We start from the raw sequence: 22,052 nt of genomic DNA on the forward strand, positions 1-22,052 counted from the left end.
GTAAAGAAATAATTAGATGATTAAACGTGGATCCTGGAAGAAGAAAAGACTATAAAAGACATCTTGAGATATGCACTGAATATCAGGTCATACTGCAGAAATACAAATTTTCTTAACTATGTTAATAGCATTATGGTACTTAGAAGAACGTCCTTATTCTTAGATTCATGCTGAAGTAAGAACTGTCATGACATCGTGATGTTGCCTAGATAGGAGAACTGCTAGCCTTAGGAGAAGGACGAGGAAAAGGCCAGACGGATGGCTTATGCACATCTTCACATCACCCATAACATCACCCTCCAAAAGCACTAAGGACACAAGAAGCTAGTGGGCCCTAGGTTACGTAATTCTATCAAATGCTCAGAAGCAAGCGGTAATTTTCTTCTGGGCATAAAAACAAAATGCTGGTGAGGCAAGCCGAAAGCCAAGCCAGTACTTACAATGGCAGCAATCTTCCCACTTTTTCTCAGCTGCTGAACTGCAAATGAATGGAGCACATCCTCCATGGGGGTGCCATTAACCATGACCACCCTGTCATTTTCTCTGTAAACAAGAAATAAAAACAAGTCATGAAAAACTCCCATCTACTCGATGGAAATCATTTATTTAGGTAGAACATAAGCAGCAAATTGACCCAAGATGCTTATTAAAGGGCTCCCAAAGATCAGTCAACTTGGTCAGAGTTCTTCTGAGGAAAGAAATTGAGCCACAGAGCTCAATTTTTTTTTCAAAATGTTAAGATTTTATTTACAAAGCTTTTTTGTTGTACAGAAAGTAAAAATGCTGTTACAATCTCGGTGTGACTGGTAGCCACGGATAGTTGACTCACCAATCACAGCTATCCATGCTACGGCAAGAGTCTTACACAAAAAACCTAACAATGCTTACAATTTTGTTGGGGCAAAGTCCCAAGCTTGGTGGTGGATTACCAAGAGGGACTAAAAGGAGGAAGGCAGAATGTCACAGGAACTATTCTTTGGCTCTTTGGGTGGGTGGACATTGTGGAGTTTGTATCACAGCTACCTTTTTTTTTTTTTTTTCTTTTTTAAACAGCTATCAAATCCATGAGCAGTCCAACCAATACTGAACAGTTCTGTTTTGCAGTATATCTGGGGTCTTAATCATCTTCTCCTTCATCATCTGTTTCTCTCTTCCTCTTCACTTTTCCCGCTTTCTTCCTCCTCTTCATCCTCATCCTCATCCTCGTCTTCTTCATCTTCATCTACTTCTCCATCATGCCCAAATTCTTCTTCCTCCCTGCTGACCTCATCTTCATCTTCTTCCCCCTCTACATCTTCTTCTTCATCTTCATCTTCTTCATCAAACTCTTCCTCCTCACCATCCTCATCCTCATCTTCCTCATCTTCTCCTTCTTCATCCTCCTCTTCTTCATCCACACCATCCACCTCTGCATCTGAGTCAGGGGCTTCCCCACCTTCTCGATCATAGCATCCAGGTAGGTCAGCTGGGGCAGGCGCCTGAACACACTCTCTCCGTAATCATTCAGATTAGTGATTTCATAGTTAAAAAGATCCAGGCTCTTCAGAAAATCCAACTTTTTCAAAGGTTCCAAGGTGCTGATGTCTTTCAGTTTATTTCCGCTTAAATCTAGATGTGTGAGATTTGGAAGTTTTTCTGCTAACATATCCAGACCTCCATAGATTCTACTGTCACTGAGCTCAAGCTTTTTCAATTTAGGTAGCTTGGGGAGATTTGAAACTGAAATCAAGCCTACATTTATTAAACTGAGGAACTCCCAAGTTCACAAATTCAGCAGTTAAGCCCTCAATTTTTCCATCATTTGATTTGCAATTGTCCAAGACAAGTTCTCCAACCTTTTAATTTCCAACAAATAGTCACAGGGCTCTGGCCTATTTGGGGCAAGACCAAAGGAGCTGCTGGGGTCCTGTTCCTCAGCCCCAGGTGGATCCTCCTCTTCATGTCTTCATGTCCATGTTTCCCTCGTCCCCCCTCTTCAAACTTAACTTTCCGCGGAGGGGCGGAGGGGGGAGGCCTGCGCGGCAAGGGCCGTCAGAGGGGATCTGCTGGCTGCAGCGGCCAGCAGCGCGGTCCCATGCGGTGGGCGAGCGGAGCCCCCAGGGCCAAGTTACTCGCGGGAGCGGAGAGAAACCATGGAGGGAAAAGGGGGCTGGAGCGCAGACCACTTAGGAAGAAAGAGGACTGCCCCCAGACCACTGGGCCACCCCAGCAGGCACCTAGTAACGGTGAGATCTGTACTCAAAGAAATTTCTGTATCTGTCTTCTGTTAGTGAGGTACATGGAGGGCTTCAGAAAAATCTACGAACACTCTCCCAAAATAAGTATATACCCATTTGTGCTTGTTTGGAGGGAAGCAAGTCAAGAGCCTGCATCAGATTCCTAAAGAAATTTTAAAGGTTGGGGGTATAAGTTCAGTGGTAGAGCATGCAAACAAGCCCCAAGTTCAACCCCAGCACAGCCAAAAAAAGGAAAGAAAAAAAGAAATTTTAAGAACACAGAATTGTATTCCTTTAACTGACCCCAAAAAATATTTTAAAATTTCACATTGCTCATATCAAAGACTACAAACTTTCACAGGACCATATGGACTTCAAACAGAACCTCAATGTTTGACCTACCTGGCCAATGCAGCCATCTAGCTAACTTTAGATTCTGCCCTGAGAAGTTATCCCGAGAGAATTCAGACAAGTATCTTTTAAATTGGCATTATCTCTTCAGGCCACAAGGCTGGCAAACTTGTGCTTTATTGCAGTATCTTTTCCCAATTTCTTCATCCCTCTTATAAATAAAGGTCATTATTTAACCAAAGTCACTCAGTATTTTTTCTTTTTCTTTTGTTTTTTTGTTTTTTGTTTTTTGGGGGATAGTACTGGAGATTAAACCCAGGGGACCAAAAGCAGGGCTTCAGGCTAGGAATGTAGCCCAGTGGTGGAATGCTTGCCTACCATGTACCAGGCCCTGGGTTCAACACCAGGACTGCAAAAAGAAAGCCAAAATCAAAACTAAAACAAGGAACTCACACGTTAGGCATAAGCTCAACCACTGAGCTATCTCCCCAGCCATCCTGATTAAAAACTTTAAAAAATATATTTTTAGTTGTAGATGGACACAATACTTTTATTTATTTTTATGTGGTGCTGAAGATCGAACTCAGTACCTCACACATGCTAGGCAAGCACTCTATACCACTGAGCCACAACCCCAGCACTCTCTCATTAAAAAATTTAAACAATATAAAATAAAATAAATGTAAACAGTCTGTGATAGGTATTAAGAGTGTGGTGGGGAGAAGCATGCCAACTTTAGGCTCCATGTTCAGAAATGATTCCTAAACCGAGAAGTGATGTTTGCAACTACCTTCTTATAGGGTGAAAAAATAACTGCCCTCCTCTCCACAGAGTTTAAATGTCCCCCAAGGTTTGGGGACTGTTAAACATGGTGTGCTAGTTATGGCCTCAAGTACTGCTTGAAGACTTTTCAAATGTTATATAAAATGATTTTGGTTTTTTCCTAAGAAAAAACATCAACCAAAGTACCCTGTCTAGTGACAACTGGCACAGTTGGCAGGAACCAGGGGTGGGGTGGGGGGTGGGAGGAGACTCACTGAAGCAGGCCATCAGCTGGTCCTCCCGGGAGCACATCAGAAATGACTATGGATGTTTCTCCATTTTCAAAGTGGGGGTTGTCTCTGCCTCCAGACACTGCAATTCCAAATCCTCTTTTGGAATCCTGTTCATTAGGGTTAGGAGAAAAATGTTAAAATCCTTCCACAAGTGGCTTTCAGGATTTATTACAAGTGCTTAATAAAATAAAGGTCAAATCAATGACCAGAGATAGCTCAGGAACAGATGGGCTTACAGAAATAAATAAAAAACAAAATTAAGCATCATTGTAGTAAGCAGACAGGTTTATAAAGGGAAATCCCTTATCTAAAAGAAACAGCCTTGTGAAAAATGTAAAAGATGGATATGTACAGACTGGAGTTATCCCAAGAAGCTGGCAGGAGAAAGAAATAATGTCTTCTGTCCACATAGGTGTGTGCTGTTCAAAGCACCAATCACATCTGCTTGCATCATGCTGGCCCAAGCTGGCATAATTCCAACTTCAGTAAAAGCTGAGTTTGTGCATATTTAAAAAAAAAAAAAAAAATTTTAAGTCTGGGACTAAACTCCGGGGTGCTCTACCACTGAACAATATCCACCCCTAGCCCTTTTTATTTTTATTCTGCAAACCTTCTGCCTCAGCCTCCTAAGTTTCTGGGATTATAGGTATGCACCATTACACTTGACTCTAAAACTGCATTTTCGAAAGTATATCTTTATATATATTTAACTCCAAGTTAAATGGGCTGCTGGTTTCATTTTTAATATAGGGTGAAAAGTACATGTATTTAAAGATCAAATCCAAACATAAAATTAGTATTGAGATCTTATGAGTGAGCAAAGCATTAAACTTTTTTTCTACATGCCCAGAAGAATGGAAATTAATATATATCCAAGGGTAGTCCAGCAATGCACACCGGTGAATCCAGGTAAAAAATAATCCTAACTCTTTTCGGTGTTAAAAAAGCTAAGCCCAGTTTCTAAACATAAGAGGTGGCAGTATAATTCTAAATCTGGGTTAGTGATTTAAAAAAAAAAAAAATCTAATCAGAGAATAAAAAAAAATCTCTAGCCCCAAGGAAAAGTTCTGGTTTGGGGCCCTTATGCTGACATTTCAAACCCCAAATAGGCTGGGTCATTGTCTATTAAACATATGGCTGTGAATCTGGCAGCATCAGACACCTGGTTTTAGATAGAGGCAGAACCATCCTCTATACCAATCCTAAAAAGTTCCTCACTTCAGCTAATTTGGGGCCTACAACTCAAAAGCCACATGAAATTCTAGTAGAATGGGCACAGAAAAGAATCAAGATGACTAAAACTGAAAATAAAGACCTGAATGGGCAAAGTTCTCCAACTAAAGAATCTGCAATGACTGATACAGAAGTTTGGGCACCTGGGCACTGACCCACTGACAACTTTTTCTACCTGGATTCCCACTGAACATTTAATATGGGAATGAAATTTTCACAGAAGACAGGGCTGGAGGCTCAGGGTGGTGCTAAGGGTCAAAGAAAATCTTTAACTTTGAGGAATTCCCAGTCCCCTCTAGGAGGTGACAGAGGGAAGATTCCTGTGGAGAAGAAGATCACTGCTGGGCTCAGTGGTGCTGACAGGAAGGAAGCTTGATGGAATGAGAACCAGGGATGGTGGGCTGGGGATGTAGGACAGCCACTGACTACCAGGTGTGAGGCTTTGGGTTTGAGCCCCAGCAGTTCAAAAACATAAATAAGTAAAAAATAATTGAGGATCACACAGGTAGTTCTAGACCAGCTCAACCTCACACAAAAGACTTAAAGACTCTTGGTTGCTATGCTTGCCTAGAGCAGGGCTAACACCTATTATGTCTACCTAAAACTTGGCTATCAAATAAAAAGGGAGCTAACATGTACATACGGAGTGCCAATCTCCATGGATTGGAAGCTCTATGAATCCCCTCATTCAATGAAGAAGGGTAATACCTGTGAGATGACTTTAAAAGTAAGTAAAATATACTAATATATGGAATTAATTCTTTCAATACCATGGGGAGGTGGATTTTTAACTTGATTAACTCAACCATTCTTAAAACAATCAGGAGAACAAGAAGAACAGAACCCGTCACCTGATTCCTAAGTCAATCTTTTCTAATTTAGTTTATGTTTAAAACTCACTTGACAGTTATAAGATATATGGATTATAGTGAAAAATATCCACCTTCAAACAGTACATAGGTTATTTTCATTCTTCCCTTACTTTTCTCTTTGTTTCATAACCTGCCCTGTCTAGAAATAAGCGACAGCATTCAATATTCTATGAAAGGTTCCACAGTATACAGAACTTAACCACAAAACCTAACAGCAGGCAAATCTTTGTTAAGGCTGTGGTTATTGCCAGCTAGTACAGATGATGCGTGATCTATCTCAAGAACGGAAACACAAGTGGGTGGACAAAAATAAATAAGATCAAGACCTTGACTGTATAACACAGGACATGTGCAGAACTCACCTTCTGTAGGGTCACAGTGTACTGTTCCCATATCAGCTCCTCCATGCCTGGGGCCTGTTTTAAAATAAGCAAACACAACTTGATTAAAGCCGCAAATCTCTCAGTGCCAGAAATAAAATTGTAACTATAATTCAGGATGTCTCCATTTAAAGTCCAACTCCCAATTTCTATGTATCAGAAAGTCAAACTGTGCTCAGAATGTCATGCTACCTATTTTCATACACTCTTTCCATGAAATGGTTTCCTTAATACAGTACTAGAAAAATAGAGAAATACATAGTGAGAGGCCCTAAAAAAAAAAAAAAAAGGATAAAATGTTAAGGGCTGAGCCCTTTTATCATCACCACTCACACTGTCAACACAAAAACCTTAAAAAAAAAAAAAGTAAATAAACTATGACAGTGGCCCACCTCTATAACCCTAGCTACCCAGGAATATCTCAAGTTCAAGGTCAACCTGGGCAAATTTAGCAAGACCCTGCCTTGGGGACAATGAAAAAACAAAAAGTTTTCAAAAGATTTTCCCATTTTTTAAAGCATTCTTGAACCAACTTCCCTCAAAGGTAAAGTCAAGCAAATTTTCTGTATATTTAAGTCAAAAAAATTTCTCGACCTTATTAACAAGGGTTCCTTATAAGTTATCTGTGGGATCTTTTGGCTTTTTCTCTATCAGTGATGCTGGATGCAAAATGGCCATGCCTGTATAAATAGGCCATAGGGGCTTCCATTTCAAACATTATTCCAAAACAGATGTCTAGAAGACCTTAAAAATAGTGGTGTCATTTTAAGAACAATAATATTCCATAAAGTCCAGGCTGCCTTTGAGAAGGACAGAAATGCCAAGAAAGCTGAATGCCGGGATAAGATAGTACAGAAGCAGGAATTTAAACAAGAGGGTGTAGAAAAAGGGTGGGAGATAAGATCAGATATATTGGGGGGGGGGATGGGACAGGGGACAGCTCCATGCAAATGGAGCACTAAAAATATCTCCTGGAGAATTCCTATCAACAGACCTATATTCAGGTTTGAAACTCAAAGTCATATTATGGAGGTGACCATACCGCCCCAAGAAATACGCCCAACCAAAGTGGTTCTGCATTGGTAGTTCTACCAATTTTCTTGTGCCAGGCAAATCCTCTCCAAGGAACACTTTTATTAAACACAGGCTTTGAAGAATACCTCAAATAAGTATCTAAGGAACATGAGCTCACAATTGAAATGCACACACACATAAACTGAAGAATCAAAGACTGTAAATATTGGAAACGTCCCTCACAGATCAAAAAAGTGTATATAATGTGGATCACATGTTTTAGGAAGAGTAAAGGAGAAATCCAGTATCCAAGGAGGTGATGCCTTCTCCTGGACTGAAGGTTTCTTCTCTTCAGGAAGTTTCAATACATCATAAGCAAGTTAAATTTAAAAATGTAAGGAAGAAAAAAGAAGGAAGAGAACCACACCTAAATGCATTGCGGTCTCATTGCCTTTAAGGACAAATATACCTTGAAAGGAACTAAGCAGAAGAAAGATCACAGAAGAAAAACAAAAGGACAGACAACTTCTCAACAGCAATGATGGAAGACAGTAGAATAGCATCTTTAATACAGTATCTGTCAATTTAAAAGATAAAAAAGACATTTAAAAAAAAAAAAAGGTCAGATTATTACCAGAGGCCAGAAATAAAATAATTGTCAAAGGAAAAATTTAAGAAAGGAAAATAGGGCTGGAGATGTGGCTCAGCGGTAGCGCGCTCGCCTGGCATGCGTGCGGCCCGGGTTCGATCCTCAGCACCACATACCAACAAAGATGTTGTGTCCGCCGAGAACTAAAAAATAAATGTTAAAAATAAAAATTCTCTCTCTCTCTCTCTCTCTCTCTCTCTCTCTCTCTCTCTCTCTCTCTCTCCTCTCTCACTCTCTCTTTAAAAAAAAAAAAAAAAAAAAGAAAGGAAAATAACCGGGCATGGTGGCGCACACCTGTCATCCCAGTAACTTGGGAGGCTGCAGCAGGAGGACTGTGAGTTTGAGGCCAGCCTCAGCCTCTTAGTGAAACCCTCAGCAATTTAGCGAGATCCTGTCTCAAAATAAAAAATAAAAAGGGTTGGGGATGGAGCTCAGTGGTTAAGCATCCCTGGATTCAATCTCTAGTATTTAAAAAAAAAAAAAAGGAAAATAATGCCACAAGGAAAACCTAAAATGCAAGGAGTGCAAGTGAACCTACGTGCACGGTGACTACATGAAGTTACAGTCACAGTGTGTGATTTGTGAAAGTTAAGAGAAATAAGGCAGAACCAGAGCACTGGGCAACAATGTGTAAACCAAGAGGAGCAGGTCGTGATGAAATTATTCTCACTTACTCGGGTGCAGTGTAAAGCTACTGATTAATTTTTAAACTTCATTAAGTTAAATTTTCTAGGGTAACCTCTATGGGAATGATTATGGAAAATAATAATGGGAGTACATAACTTCCAAAATAAAGGAGGGGAAATTAAATGAAAAAAACAACACTTAAAAAGAAAGCAAAGAAGGACAAGAGGGGGAATGGTGGAAAAATCATGGCAAATATAAAACTCCAACTCCAATTGCAGAAAGGAATAAAGGAGAATATACACAATCACAGTAAGTATACAAAAAAGCGGGTTGTCAGACTGGATGAAAGACAAGAAGAGCCAGATATATGGTTTTTGATACACAGGATACACAGTCATCTCATCACATGAATTTAAAAAGTCTTGCTGCATTTATATACAAATTACAATGATTTATGAAGAAGTATCTGGTTCCACATTTAGAACAAATTTTTAAAATCAAATGGGCCAATCCTGCACTGATACTAACAGGAAAGAGATGGCCAAGAGTTGAAACATACCCAGATAATATGCTTTTTATTCCCCAGTTAACGAACTAACTACAAGAGGCATTACATCAACCAATATATTTGAGCAGATAATTTATTCCTCTTGGTAGGTGAGGAAGAGGCGATTTTGTTTACACAGAAGAAAAGTAAACTAGCCTCCACCTGAGTGATTACAACTAATTACTCATATTGAGAGGAATTTATAATCCTCTCTTTCCTCCTCCCTCTTAAGTACTCACTTCTAGGACATTCTCAGGGCTAATACCATCTGGCTCCAAGATAAGAATTCTCAGAGATTAAAAAATATAATCAAATCACCTCTATGGTTAAAAAGGAAATTCAGGGGGAGGGGCGGACATGACATTGAACCCAGAGGTCAGATGTCGAGGTTGAAGGAAGGCTCATGGGAATGCAATAAGCAAGGACCAGACGATCACTGCGTTATGTAAGACTCCCTGGTTATTTAAGTTTGTCCATTATGATCAGTTTTTCGGTTTAACAAAATGACCGTGTCCCCACAATTTAGATGACAGTGAATTTTCAAGTGAGATTTTTGTATCTCTCTCACCTCTGTCCCATTATGTCCTAGAAGATGGTATCTGACATACAGAATAGGCCAAGGTTTGTCTGTTTTTCCCCAGTACCTGTGACTGAACCCAGGGGTGCTTTAACCACCAGGCCACATCCCCAGCCCTTTTTTATATTTTATTTAGAAACAGGGTCTCCCTAACTTGCTGAGGCTGGCTTTGAACTCGCAAATCCTCCTGCCTCAGCCTCCTGAACTGCTGGGATTACAGGTGTTCACCACTGGGCCCGCAGGCCAAGGTTTTCTTTTCAATAAATCAAGAGGTGGGTACACCTCTATTCACCACTCAATTAACCAAGGCACTGATTTCTACTGTTTAAATTTTCTTTGGGGCTGGGGATGTGGCTCAAGCGGTAGCGCGCTCGCCTGGCATGCATGTGGCCCGGGTTCGATCCTCAGCATCACATACCAACAAAGATGTTGTGTCCGCCAAGAACTAAAAAATAAAATATTAAAAATTCTCTCTCTCTCTCTCTCTCTCTCTCTCCTCTCTCACTCTCTCTTTAAAAAAAAAATTTTTTTTCTTAAACCAAATTTTCTATTTAATTCAGAGGCTCTGCTTTTTGTGGTCCTTGTTTGTGTGGTGCTGGGGATCATCCCAGGAAAATGCTCTGCCACTGAGCTACCTCCCCAGCCCTCTTGCATCTTAACAGCACACTTAAGGAGGTTGACTAGGAATTCAAGTGCCTACAGTTTGGTTTTCTAGAGGTGCTTTAAATTCCTAAATTCTTAAATTCCTCCCCGGAATTTTATTCCATCTACAACAGCACTTTCCAACATGTGTTAGTATAACAAGGTTTCCCAGATTTTAATAGTGTTTTTGTATCAGAAAGTTTTATTTAAAGGAAAACTGAAAGCAGAAACCCAACTCAACTCCTGGAGTAAATCAGATTGGTTGTCCCTTTCCATAGAACACCTTGTTGGCCAACTTCAGTGTTAGATGTGACCTTCATAAAACAAATCCAAAAGCCCTAGGAGCGTCTATGCTCTTCCAAGCTCATCTTCTCAGCACCTTCCTGTATCTTATGAATAGCAAATTTCAACAAAGGAAAGCAATCTGGAAGTAGGGTTTAAACAATAAAATAAAACAGGGCTGAGAAAGTGGCTCAGAGGGACAGCACTTGCACAAGGCACCAAGTTCCATCCTGGCAACACAAACACACACAGAGATGCCAACTATTCTTGAAATATAGTTACTTCCCACACATTAAGGAAAAAACATCAGCCAGGACAGTGTAGCCACAGTCCCAGCTACTCAGAAGGCTAAGCTAGCCCAAGAGTTCAAGGCCAACCTGGAGAGCTGGTCTTAAATAAATAGATAGATAGGTAGGTAGGTAGGTAGATAGGTAGGTAGGTAGGTAGATAGATAGATAGATAGATAGATAGATAGATAGATAAATGGGGGGAGCATATAACACCCTCTCTTTTAAATTTATACTAAAATCATTAGGAAAAAAAATACCAGAGCTGGGGTGGAGATCACTGGTAGAACCCATGCTTAGCATGTGCAAAGGCCCTGGGTTCAATCTCCAGCACCCTCCCATTTTTAAAAAAAGAATTTTTTAATCAATGCCATGACAATCCCTCTTAGGCACATGCCCATGTACCATATGCATATGCAATTGTGTGCACACATAAGCGCGCATGCACACACACACACACGCAACTAACCAATACAAGGACAATGGTAGGGGCTAGAGGGTAGGACAGGCATCTTAAAAAATGAGTGATAATTTGAGTTAAATAAAGGCTATAAGGGCATTTAAAATAATTGTTTAATGTCCACTAATCTTTTCAAGGATTTTTTACCCTGTTAACTGTTTTCAATTAAAGAGAGACAAATGGAAATACTATAGGGAAAAGCTTGAAGAACAGGTATCAAAAAAATATTATATTTCCCAAGGAGCTACTGTATTACAAGAGAATACTTTTGTGCTCTCTGAAGTTTTCAAATGAAAAAAATAATAATTTTATTTAGGGACAGGATCTTACTGAGTTGCTTAGCACCTAACATTGTTGCTGGGGCTGGCTTTGAATCCTCAATCCTCCTGTCTCAGCCTCTTTATCATGTAGCCAAATAAATGAGTTGCTACAAAATTTTATTTTTAAAATATTGTTCAACTAGAATGAACCTGGCTTTTGAAATTAAGGGTCCTTCCATAAACAGATGATTCTGTCTTTAGGAATTTCCTTGCTATCCTAATGACCTCTGGGCCAAGAAACATTCAGAAGCATTTAAAAAAAAAAAAATACCTGAAGTACATCACTTCTCCCATGTTAAAATTCAATTGACTGTTCCTTGATTTTTAAATTTATTCCATAATTATGTTTGTGCTTTTTGTTTTGTAAACAGTAATGGAACATACATATTTATGTGTTAAAAAAAACACTTTGATTCAGTCATTCAAGAACTGTTCCATTTTTAGCTTTTTCTTGGGGGTGGGGTTGGGGAGGGGGGCTGCCAGTTAATTGTTTGGGGGTATTTAGGCATTGTTATCAAATTGTTATAAAATTTATATGTTATAAACATTTATAAAAGTTATAAAATTGTGATGTAGGGTTTTGTAGGTGAGAGTCACATGTGAAAGTTGGCTCCACTAGTTATCCACTGAAGCAGAATAAAGTGTGTATGTGCACAAAAAATGCTAAGTAATATTAATTCCAGGGTTCAGGGGTACCTGATAGCTCTATATTTTATTATGGAAGTTGAAAGAAAAAAAGGACTAAAGGACTTTACCTCAGAAGTTAAAATTTTTTTAAAAAGTACTTTAAAGTTAAAAGAAGAAGGAGGAGGAGGAGGAGAAGACGACTTTCTGTACTAAGCTGTAAGGGAAGGTCAAATTGAACTTTGTGAGTGACAGGATCTATCTCCTACCACTACCTCCATCAATAGAACTCAATCAGTTTTTAATCAACAGCACCTTGTCATGAACTTGCTTGGAGCTTAAAGACCTCATCAATTTGGTATGACACTTAGACTTCCAGAAGCTGCTTTTAAATATTTTTTTTTTTTAGAGAGAGTGAGAGAGGAGAGAGAGTGAGAGGGGGGGGAGAGAGGGGGGGAGAGAGAGAGAGAGAGAGAGAGAGAGAGAGAGAGAGAGAGAGAGAGAGAGAGAGAGAATTTTTAATATTTATTTTTTAGTTTTCGGCAGACACAATATCTTTGTTGGTATGTGGTGCTGAGGATCGAACCCGGGCCGCACGCATGCCAGGTGAGCGCGTTACTGCTTGAGCCACATCCCCAGCCCAGAAGCTGCTTTTAATCTACAGTTAACTGCCAAACACAATACTGAGGGCATACATGTTCTGCTAGACTAAGTGATAAATACAAAATCTTAATTTTCAAGGCAGGGAAATCAGGGTAGAAATATGTTTTAAGAGGCTGGGGGTGTTCCACCCCCAAAAAGGTGTTAAAGTCCTAGCCCCCAGACCCTGTGACTTTATTTGGAAATAGAGTCTTGGCAGACGATGGAGTTAAGGCAAGGGTCACTAGGGAGAGCCCCAATCCCATTTGACTTGTGTCCTTATAAAGGGGGGAAATTTTGACACAGACATTCATGGAAGACAGAGTGAAGAGACGGAGAACACTGACTCTATGCCAAGGAATTGGAACAGAGCCTTCCTTCACAGCCCTGGGAAGGAACCAACCTTGCCCCTAATAATACCTTGATTTCAGACTTCTATCCTCCAGACATGAGACAATAAATTTCTGGTATCTAAAAAAGGGGCTGGGGGTACAGCTCAGTGATAGAGGACATGCTTTGTGTGTGCAAGGTCCTGGGTTCAATCCCCAGCAACAAAAAATAAAATTTTAATAGCTCCTAGAAGCACTGAATACACCATAATTACGTTCATTTAGCCCATAGAGCTGTGACTTTTTGCAAGTCTCAGAGCAAAGCCTTAAGTCATTCATTCAAGAATATCTACTGAACATCCACTATGTGCCCACAGGTTGTTTTGTGGCCCTTGAGATACATTAGTGAATAAAATAGCTAAAGCCATTGAGTTTTACCAACTATCCATGGGTGCATCCCACAAGCAAACCACTGAGGGTCTTCCCACCTCATTTGTATATATCATCTATTTAGAATCACAGAGCACCCCACATAATCATTTATTTCTCAGAGTTATCAACTCGGGTACATCCCCAGGGACAAGCTGTCAGCATGCACTGGCTTAGCAGAGACAGCTCATGCAGTTCAAATGGGGCCACCAGGCTCTGGCCCCACACAACCTGCTCATCTGTGTGCAGAACAGACTGGCTGTCACTACTGGGTCTTTCTTTGCTGGAATGCCAGAAGGCAGCTGCTTAGCACTGCGGAGCTTTCCATGCAGGGCCATAGGAAGAGCACACATGTATCAGAGTTAAAGGGACAAATGTTCCACAAAGGAGTGATTCCTTTCCTGGGTGGAGGCCCTAGGGAAATGCACTAATAAGTGCATGAGGGCAGACAGATAAGAGTATTCACAGCAGCAATATCCTCATCAGCTAAACCCTGGAAACAACCCAAGCATCTATCAAGAGCAGAACAGAAAAATACACTGTGAAGTTCTAAAATACAATATTATGCTGCAAGGAAAGCAAACAAACCCCAATCACACATAACACCACAACACAGGCACATCTCAGACACACCCCTGAAGGATGTGTAGGTCGAGGCATTATTTCTAGGTGTATAAAAAAAAAGGCAACAAAATGAATCTTTTGTTTAGGGACATATGTGCATGTGTGTATGGAGTAAAACGATACAGAAAAGAACAGGGAATGAAATATACAAAATTCAGGATGAAGCAGTCTGGAAAGGAGGCGTAAGATGAGGTGGGAAAGGACACAGGATCTTGGGTTTCATCCCGGTGAGGGTTTATGGATGTGTGCGGTGGGTTCATGGTGTTTAATTTTGCTTTGTTTTTTGTATGTGTTTGGGGAAAAAGTTCAATTGCTTTGCTGGCAAAGGAAAAGCACAGGGGATTCCTGTCCCAGAAGCTGTAATTCTGCCCATCAAGGGGAGCAGGGGCTTTTAAAGAGGTGATTCAAAGGCTACATTCCAGGTGTTCTCCGTTAGAGTGTAATTCAATTGTTAATTTGGGAGACAGTCATTTCTGAGATCTCTGGTGACATCATTCCCAAGCCTGAATTATTTCCTTCCCAAGGTGGGTGTGTACTCAGGGACAGATAACTGTGCCTAGGATGGGGAAAAACAGTAATCCTGTTTCTCCTGAGATTAGGGAGGGGAAGAGATTAGGGAGGAGCAGGGTCAGAGGAAATGTGTCCTTTTTAAAAATAAGTCACAGTGGCAGAGCAGCAAGGGCTATACTCAAAGCATAAAGTGGACCACGGTGACATTTCCCCACTGGCAATTTTTGTAATCCATTTCTATGGAAAATGGACAATAACATGTCCAAGCAGCTTCCTGCTGAAGGAGGCGAAGATGGGAGAAGTGACCAAAAGTCCCTATTCTGTATCAGGTGGGGCATGGACAGTTCAGCGTATTCAGAATCAGGACAGTCCAGAGGTCCAATCCAATGGTACAGATGGCAGGTGACTACAGAAGGCATACACAGGATAGGGATCATACTAAGATCATTACTCTTTTGTTTAAATATATATATATATATAGATAGATAGATAGATAGATAGATAGATAGATATTTCACAAAAGCAATTAGTATTCCAGCCAGTCTCTGAACCATCATGAAGATAGCAACTCACAAATATATCAATGAAAAACGGATCTATGTAGAAGGTCAGGAAGATTTGTAGGTCTACGAGATCAGGCTCAAACTGACTCAGGACAAAACTCTAGAGTCCTTTGTGATTAATATTAGGAATTCCCACACAAGAAACCTCCCCCTATAGTTTCCAACTTTACTTACTTTTGGTAGGACTGACCCAAGAACATACCCTAAGTTATATTAAAAAATATATATATTTTCCTCTTAAATGTCTATGTTGGACTCTGCTTTGGCTATACTCTCCTGACAAGTATTTAAGACCAAGTTGGTCAAAACTGACCTTGTCCCTATTTATGTGAAGAGTCAGCTGAGATTCCTCGGGATCTCTTGGGAATATGGGAGAAGCCTCTTGGCTCCTTTAGCTTTCCTCTACCATGGTGCCATTTGCCAGGATGGGTCAGGGTCTTTCTGAACATTTGTGGCTTTTCTTGGGAGCATCATGGTATTAATTTTTAATGCGCTATACTTTAGATATTTAATTCTTTTACAGTTACCAATCATTTCATAAATTTTTAAAAAATAGGAGAATTAACATCAAGGGGTACCTGATTCCTAGCAAATGACTGAATACCCAGTGACATACCTAATACCAAACTTTAATGAAGTCCCAATTTTGCAAAGTGAAAGAGCAGAAGAGAATGCAGTCATTTCTACTGGAGGTGGGGCAGGTAGAGTGTGGCACCAGTGACTGGGGAGGACAGGGTGGCAGACAAAGGCAGGGGTGCTGGGCATGTGTGGAGATCAGGTCAAGCCTGAGGAGCTGCAGGGAGCAAGACTGTCCACGTCACTTCTTCAACTTAGGGGCCATGATTCCATCCAGCAGGAGGATCTCCAAAGTGTTTTTTTATCACTTTTCCTGATCACTTTTACTTTCCCTATAACTAGTGTTAACAACAACCTCTTCCATTTATAACAAATTGTTCCTAGAGGCCAGGGAAAGATAAAAGTGGGCTAATTTTTCTACCATAAATAAAAAGCTCTTGTGTTAACAGTAAGGTATTTGTGCAAAGAAGGAATAGAAAGAAAACTAAAGCAAAAAGGTATTTGATCTGTTGTTTTATTTTTTAAATCCTGCTTTTTATAAAGCTTATTTCCTTTGGAAACTTTGGCCAAAGAGAGAAAAACATCATTCATGTTCCATAAAGAATTAAGAAACGTTTTAAAAAATAATCACAAAGCTGATATCAAAGCTTCACAAAGTCCCTCTGACCAGGCAACTTTTAGACTCTATGTCTACAAACTGCTGTTTCCTATTGAGAAAGACCATAGCAAAAAGCAAAGACTAATCAAAGCTGCCCTTTAGGGACATGATTAACAAAAGTCCCAAACCATAGAATAAATACACATGTGACAGCGCTACATACACCCAAACTTATATAAAAGGAAAAAACAGGTGGAAAACATTTTTCCTATATGTCTAGACGTAAGACTAGACATAAGAATAAGAATATAGATTTCTGCAATATGAGAAAACAAAATGTTTTCTCTTCAAACAAGAAACCACATACGCTCTCTCTCTCTCATACACACACACACAGAACAGTATGTTAATCTATATCCAGGAAGCAAAACCATGCTAAGAGATTCCCATCACATAGAAAACAGCAGCCTTTGATTCATAAATCCAGCAAGAAGCTATCAATTTCACTTTAGGTCTGCTAAAAATAAGACAAGTATTTAAAAACCCACCATTGACTACAGTCCACAATGTGCAATCTTACAATTTGTTACTGAAGGCTGCCAGGGCACAAATAAATCCGAGGATAAAGGAGACACTGTGAGATGGGGTTTGTTCCCCCTCCCTTCCCGCAAAGAAATGTTGGGAAAGAAAGGGGGAGAGCTTGTAGGGGGACTCACATGGCCTTTCAATCTCCCCAACTTTTTAACAGCCTGGATCCACATCCTCTGGAGGACTTGAGCAGTCTTCATGCCTCTGGAGATTAAGGGGCCCGGCCACTGCCTACCTCCCAGGCTGTTCGCCCATTTCCATCACTCCATGTGGTTACGTAAGGCGGACACAATAGTGGCCCACATTCCCAGCAATCCGTTGTCATCTCGCACAGTGACACATCCATACAGCAGGGATGCCAAAGGCTTTGAAAAGCACCACTTGTGAGGCAAAAAGAAAGCAGGCTGGAATTGGGCCACTTCAGCGGTTTTTTTTTCCCTCCCTCTCTCCCACGTGAGGGAACTGGGGCACTGGAGTAGATATTTCTTGAGGGCATATAAAATGATTTGGAACTTCAAAGGAACTTATTAAATACAGTCAGCCCTCCATATCCACTGGTCCTGCATCCAACCAAGTATAGATCAAAAATACTTTAAAGAAATTTTTGTCTCTACTAAACATGTAGCGACTTTGTCAGTGTCCCCTGAAGGATACAGTATAACAACTACTTACGTATTACTTACATTATTTTAACTATTGTAAATAACCTAGAGCTGATTCAAAAGATATGGGAGGATACCTGCAGGTGATGTACAAAAACTATACCATTTTGTATAAAGACTTGCACATCTGCACTTTGGAATCCACGGGTGTCCTAGAACCAATCCCCCCAGGATAGTGAGACACGACTATAAACAGGGCATTTTAGGGCAACACTACAGAGAGGAAAATTTTGACATTGATTTTCATAGATCCATATAAAACATACAAAGTCCAAAACAGCTAGAAGTAAACCAGTAGTGTTTCAAATAAACTGAACCAGTGGTGTTACACAGAAACTAAAAGCCATGAAGACAAAATGTTTCACAATCTTGGAGATAACTAGGAGAAGATACCGGAAATCCGGGCAGTTCAGAGCCCACAGGGAGACAGGGTGCTTGGTCAGCAAAGTTCTCTCCTCTTGTTAAACTTTCTGTGAGCTTAGCAGATAAGAAAATAACAAAAGAGTTTAAGTGGAGGACAGGGAGGAGTAGAAGTACAAAGTTTCAGATTCTGAACAGCTAGCTAAGGCTGCATGGGACGCCTGCGCTTGAGAGCTGGGCCTAGGATTTCAGAAGCACGGTCCTGGGGAGCCCCGGGCATTCCTGCCCCCATAATGTATGAGACATTCCCCCCAGGGCTGGGCCGCATGGTGTGCAGATGAAGAGCACACCTTCTGATTTGAGACTGGGATGCATATCAACTTGAACTGTAAAGTAGAAACTATGTAGAAAACAACTTGAAGCAGTGGCAGGAAAGATCTGGGATGCAACCTTGTCCTGTGGCTTAGATGTGGGGTTTTGGATATATTGTATCCTTTATAAAACCGAAAGAAAACCATCTACACCTCACACAGTCAGCAAGAAAGGAGGCAATCTATACAGCACCTGTGCTAAACAGGCACCGGGAAATGTTCGTGCCCTTCCCAGGATCCCACCAGGAAGTTTTTGACACAGTTCTTCCTAGGTCATAACAGCTGAACAGGACAGAAAGGGAAGGGACGTTTACATTTCAAATCTTATAAGGAAGAGGGTGGGAGGTACAAAGGGGGACCCTTGGAAGCCGGGACAGCCAGGGGCTGGTTCACTGGGCCTCAGAGACAGAGAAGTTTGAGGATCCAAGCATCTGTGGGAGGCTCAGGCCAGCCCGCTCCTTCACTCACAGTCCTTAGGAATCCTCCCGACCTCAACCCGAGGAGGAAACAGATAATTCTTTCCAATAAAAGTTCATGTATACTGTCCAGAAGTCAGGTATCCTGGAATACAAGATTCTTTTACACTGGTTTCCCAAAGTGTGTGTGTGTGTGTATGACTATACTGACGTTTTTAATTGTACTAAAAAACACAAAACCAAATTTATCATCTGAGCCATTTCTAAGGATACAATTCGGCAACTGGTTTGAATGCAGGTGCATCCCTTAAAATTTATACGCCGGAACCAAAGGCTCAGTATAAAAGCACTAAGAGGTCAAGATGGCTCCAGAGAACTAGCTGGACCCTTATAAAACCCATCTGTCTTCTATTATGTGAAGATGCAACATTTGCCTCTTCCACCTCTTCTGTCACGTGAGAATCCAGCAATAAAGTGCTGTCTTGGAAACAGAAAGCAGCCCTAATCGGACACTGCTGGCACCTTGATCTTGCACTTCTCAGATTCCAAATCTGTGAGGAAATAATATTTCTGTTCTTCATAACCAATTCAGTTTTAGGTATTTTGTTATAGCAGCAGGAATGGACTAAGATATCATGTATTCACACATTTGTGCAACGAAATCTTTTGCAAACTTTTTACCTTGCAAAACTGAAATTCTGTACCTATTCAACAACTCCTGGCAACTACCATTCTACTTTTTGATTCTATGATTCTACTACATTAGATACCTCACTTAAGTGGAATCACAGAGTATTTGTCCTTCTGTTAACTGGCATACTTCACTTAGTATAACAATCTCAAGATTCATCCAAGTTGAAGATGAATCAGAATTTCCTTCCTTTTAAAGGCTGAATAATATTCCACTGTATGCATATGACACATCTTGTTTATTCATTCACCCAACAATGAAACTTGGATTGTTTCCACTCCTTGGCTACCATGAATGATGCTGCTATGAATAAGGGTGTGCAAATAGGCCACCACTAATTCTTTACTCATTCATTCAACCAATGTTTACCAAATACAATGTGTTAAAAGATCAAATGAAAATCAAAATGTACAATGATGCCCTCGGGAAGCTCCCCAAGAGGCAGCACCTGATATAGTCAGGTGGCCAAGGGAGGCTTTTGGTGAGGAAGGGGCATTGAGATGAGGTTTAAAGTAATGAGTAGGATTGGCACAAAACAGCACAGTGCAAAGACTCTGTAATAGGAAACAAATTTTAGTACCTACTTGAAAGAAAACAGGCCATGTGGGCTGGGGCAGGATGAGTGACGGGTGACTAGCAAGTATATAAAATATTGCAACTGCAAAGGCGTGAGTTATTAACTGGGCGTGGGAGGTCTGGGGAGGAGAGAGGTGCACACCACCGCAGGGAGGTATCTTCTCCCTCGTGTCCTATGTGAGTTCCATGCTGAAGGATGATTAATGTGAAGGTGGGTGGACACTGAACATGTTCATGGGACACTGAACATGGAGAGAATGCCATCCTCAAAGCCAGGAGCAACAATCTACAAGGTGGATGCAAATACTTCAAGTACCTGGTGGGGCTGGAGAGTGAGCCACTTAGAAACACAAGCAGGGCCACATTCTCGGTGTGGCTCGACATGCTGAAACACCTCGGTCCACAACTTGGGGGCACTAAAACACATGCCCACCCAGGTCACGGCAACGTGACAGTTATGTGATGGGAAGGGAAGAAGTCAGTTTCATTCAGCAGGGCATCACACCTGAGCTCCTGTGATTTTACAGTGAATGACACACCCCTGTGGTTAGCTATGACTGTCCCCATTTCACAGACAGGAAATTTACACAAGTCACCACGTCAGAATATGGCATGTGCTTTCCCTGCACTAAGCACTTATCAAATGTTCCTTCCAGTGAATCACTAGAAGAAAGGAAGGAAACAAGAAAAGGAAAGAGGGAGGAGAAAGGCAAGAAAGACAGAAGAGGGCTGGAAGTGTGGCTCAGTGGTGCAAGGTCCTGGGTTCCATTCCAGCTCCAAAAAAAAAAAAAAAAGCTGGCACAACTGCACACAACTCTAATCCACAACAAAGGAGGCTGAGGCAGGAGGATTGCACATTCAAGGCTAGCCTCAATAACTTAGCAAGCCCTCGTCTCAAATAAAATAAAAATAAGGGCTAGGAATATACCTCAGTGGTTGTGTGCTTGCCTAACATGTGCAAGGCCCTGTGGTTGATCCCAAATACTGAAGAAAAAAAAAGAAAGCCAGAGAGAGGAGCATTAATTGAAATCACTGAGGTTCCCAGCAGGCTCCAACCTGTACATGGGAATCCTTGGGAGGACGTCATCCAACAAGTGGCCGGCAGTTTTCTGCGTCAAGTTTCACTCTGTTTTTTTTTTTTTTTTTTTTCATGGTTTAATTGCTCTATGCATTTATTGTCTATTATTAATGCAGAAAGGGGACAAAAAGCTCACAAACAATCTACACAATTCACAAGACGCAGAGCAGGGATAAAGGTGACTTAGATGAATCAACAGTATTCTAGGGTCTTGGTGGACGCATTCCTGGGGGAGGTGGACCTCTAATTCCTGGTGGTGGGGGCCTCATTCCAGGAGGAGGCATGCCTACTGGCGTCCCTCGAGCAGGGGGAAGCCCAATTGGTGGGCCCATAGGTGGTCTCATACCAGGTGGAGGAGCCATGATGCCTGGTGGTGGGGTTGCTCTGCCTACAGGTGGGGGTGGAGTCCCCCGTCCTGGTGGGTACTGTGTTGGGGCTCCAGCAATGCTGGCAGTAGCAGCAACAACAGCAGCTGCTACAGTACCTCTTCCTTGTGGAGTCATTACCTGCTGGGATGGACCTCCAACTCCTCTGACAGGGCCTGCTAATCCAGCAGGAGCCTGGGGAATTGGTACACCAGCTGGTACTCCTCTGCCAGCTGCCCTCCCAACCCCAGGACCTCCTGCAGCTCCAGCAAGTGGCACCCGAGCAATACCAGTATCTTTAGGGGGTGATCCCTCCACAGTCATGGATACCAAGTTCTCCCCACGCAGCAACACCAGACCTAAAACCCGCTTTTCTTCACGCTCTGGCTGCTTTGCATTCTTTGGCTTGATTTTCCTGAACTCATCACAATCACAGAGGATCAAATTCATATGCTTGTCAAAAGCCTTAAAGGTGCCAATGAAGATTCAGCCATCTTGCAAGATACATCTCATTCTATAGTCAATGTGCTGCAGCATCTTG

General features: G+C 41.3%; 1 protein-coding gene and 2 pseudogenes across 4 annotated transcripts in view; all 3 read right to left on the bottom strand.

Moving 5' to 3' along the window:
- Positions 1–22,052, bottom strand: part of Tjp2 (tight junction protein 2) — a 145,813-nt gene that overhangs the window by 35,741 nt on the left and 88,020 nt on the right. For 3 of the 4 annotated variants that reach the window (XM_077797015.1, XM_026389271.2, XM_026389270.2), the window contains 3 exons: positions 6,090–6,143; positions 3,605–3,729; positions 441–543 (listed from right to left, as the gene is read on the bottom strand). In XM_077797015.1, the coding sequence (XP_077653141.1) occupies positions 441–543; positions 3,605–3,729; positions 6,090–6,134 (273 nt within the window). In that variant the 5' untranslated portion in view covers positions 6,135–6,143. Of the gene's footprint in view, positions 1–440; positions 544–3,604; positions 3,730–6,089; positions 6,144–22,052 lie in introns of those variants that run through there. The other variant, XM_026389272.2, reaches the window with a different exon arrangement.
- Positions 1,118–1,941, bottom strand: LOC113183047 (acidic leucine-rich nuclear phosphoprotein 32 family member D-like; annotated as a pseudogene).
- Positions 21,222–22,047, bottom strand: LOC144254532 (small nuclear ribonucleoprotein-associated protein N pseudogene; annotated as a pseudogene).

The sequence above is a fragment of the Urocitellus parryii genome, chromosome 4 (assembly GCF_045843805.1).
Source record: "Urocitellus parryii isolate mUroPar1 chromosome 4, mUroPar1.hap1, whole genome shotgun sequence".
NCBI lineage: Eukaryota > Metazoa > Chordata > Mammalia > Rodentia > Sciuridae > Urocitellus > Urocitellus parryii.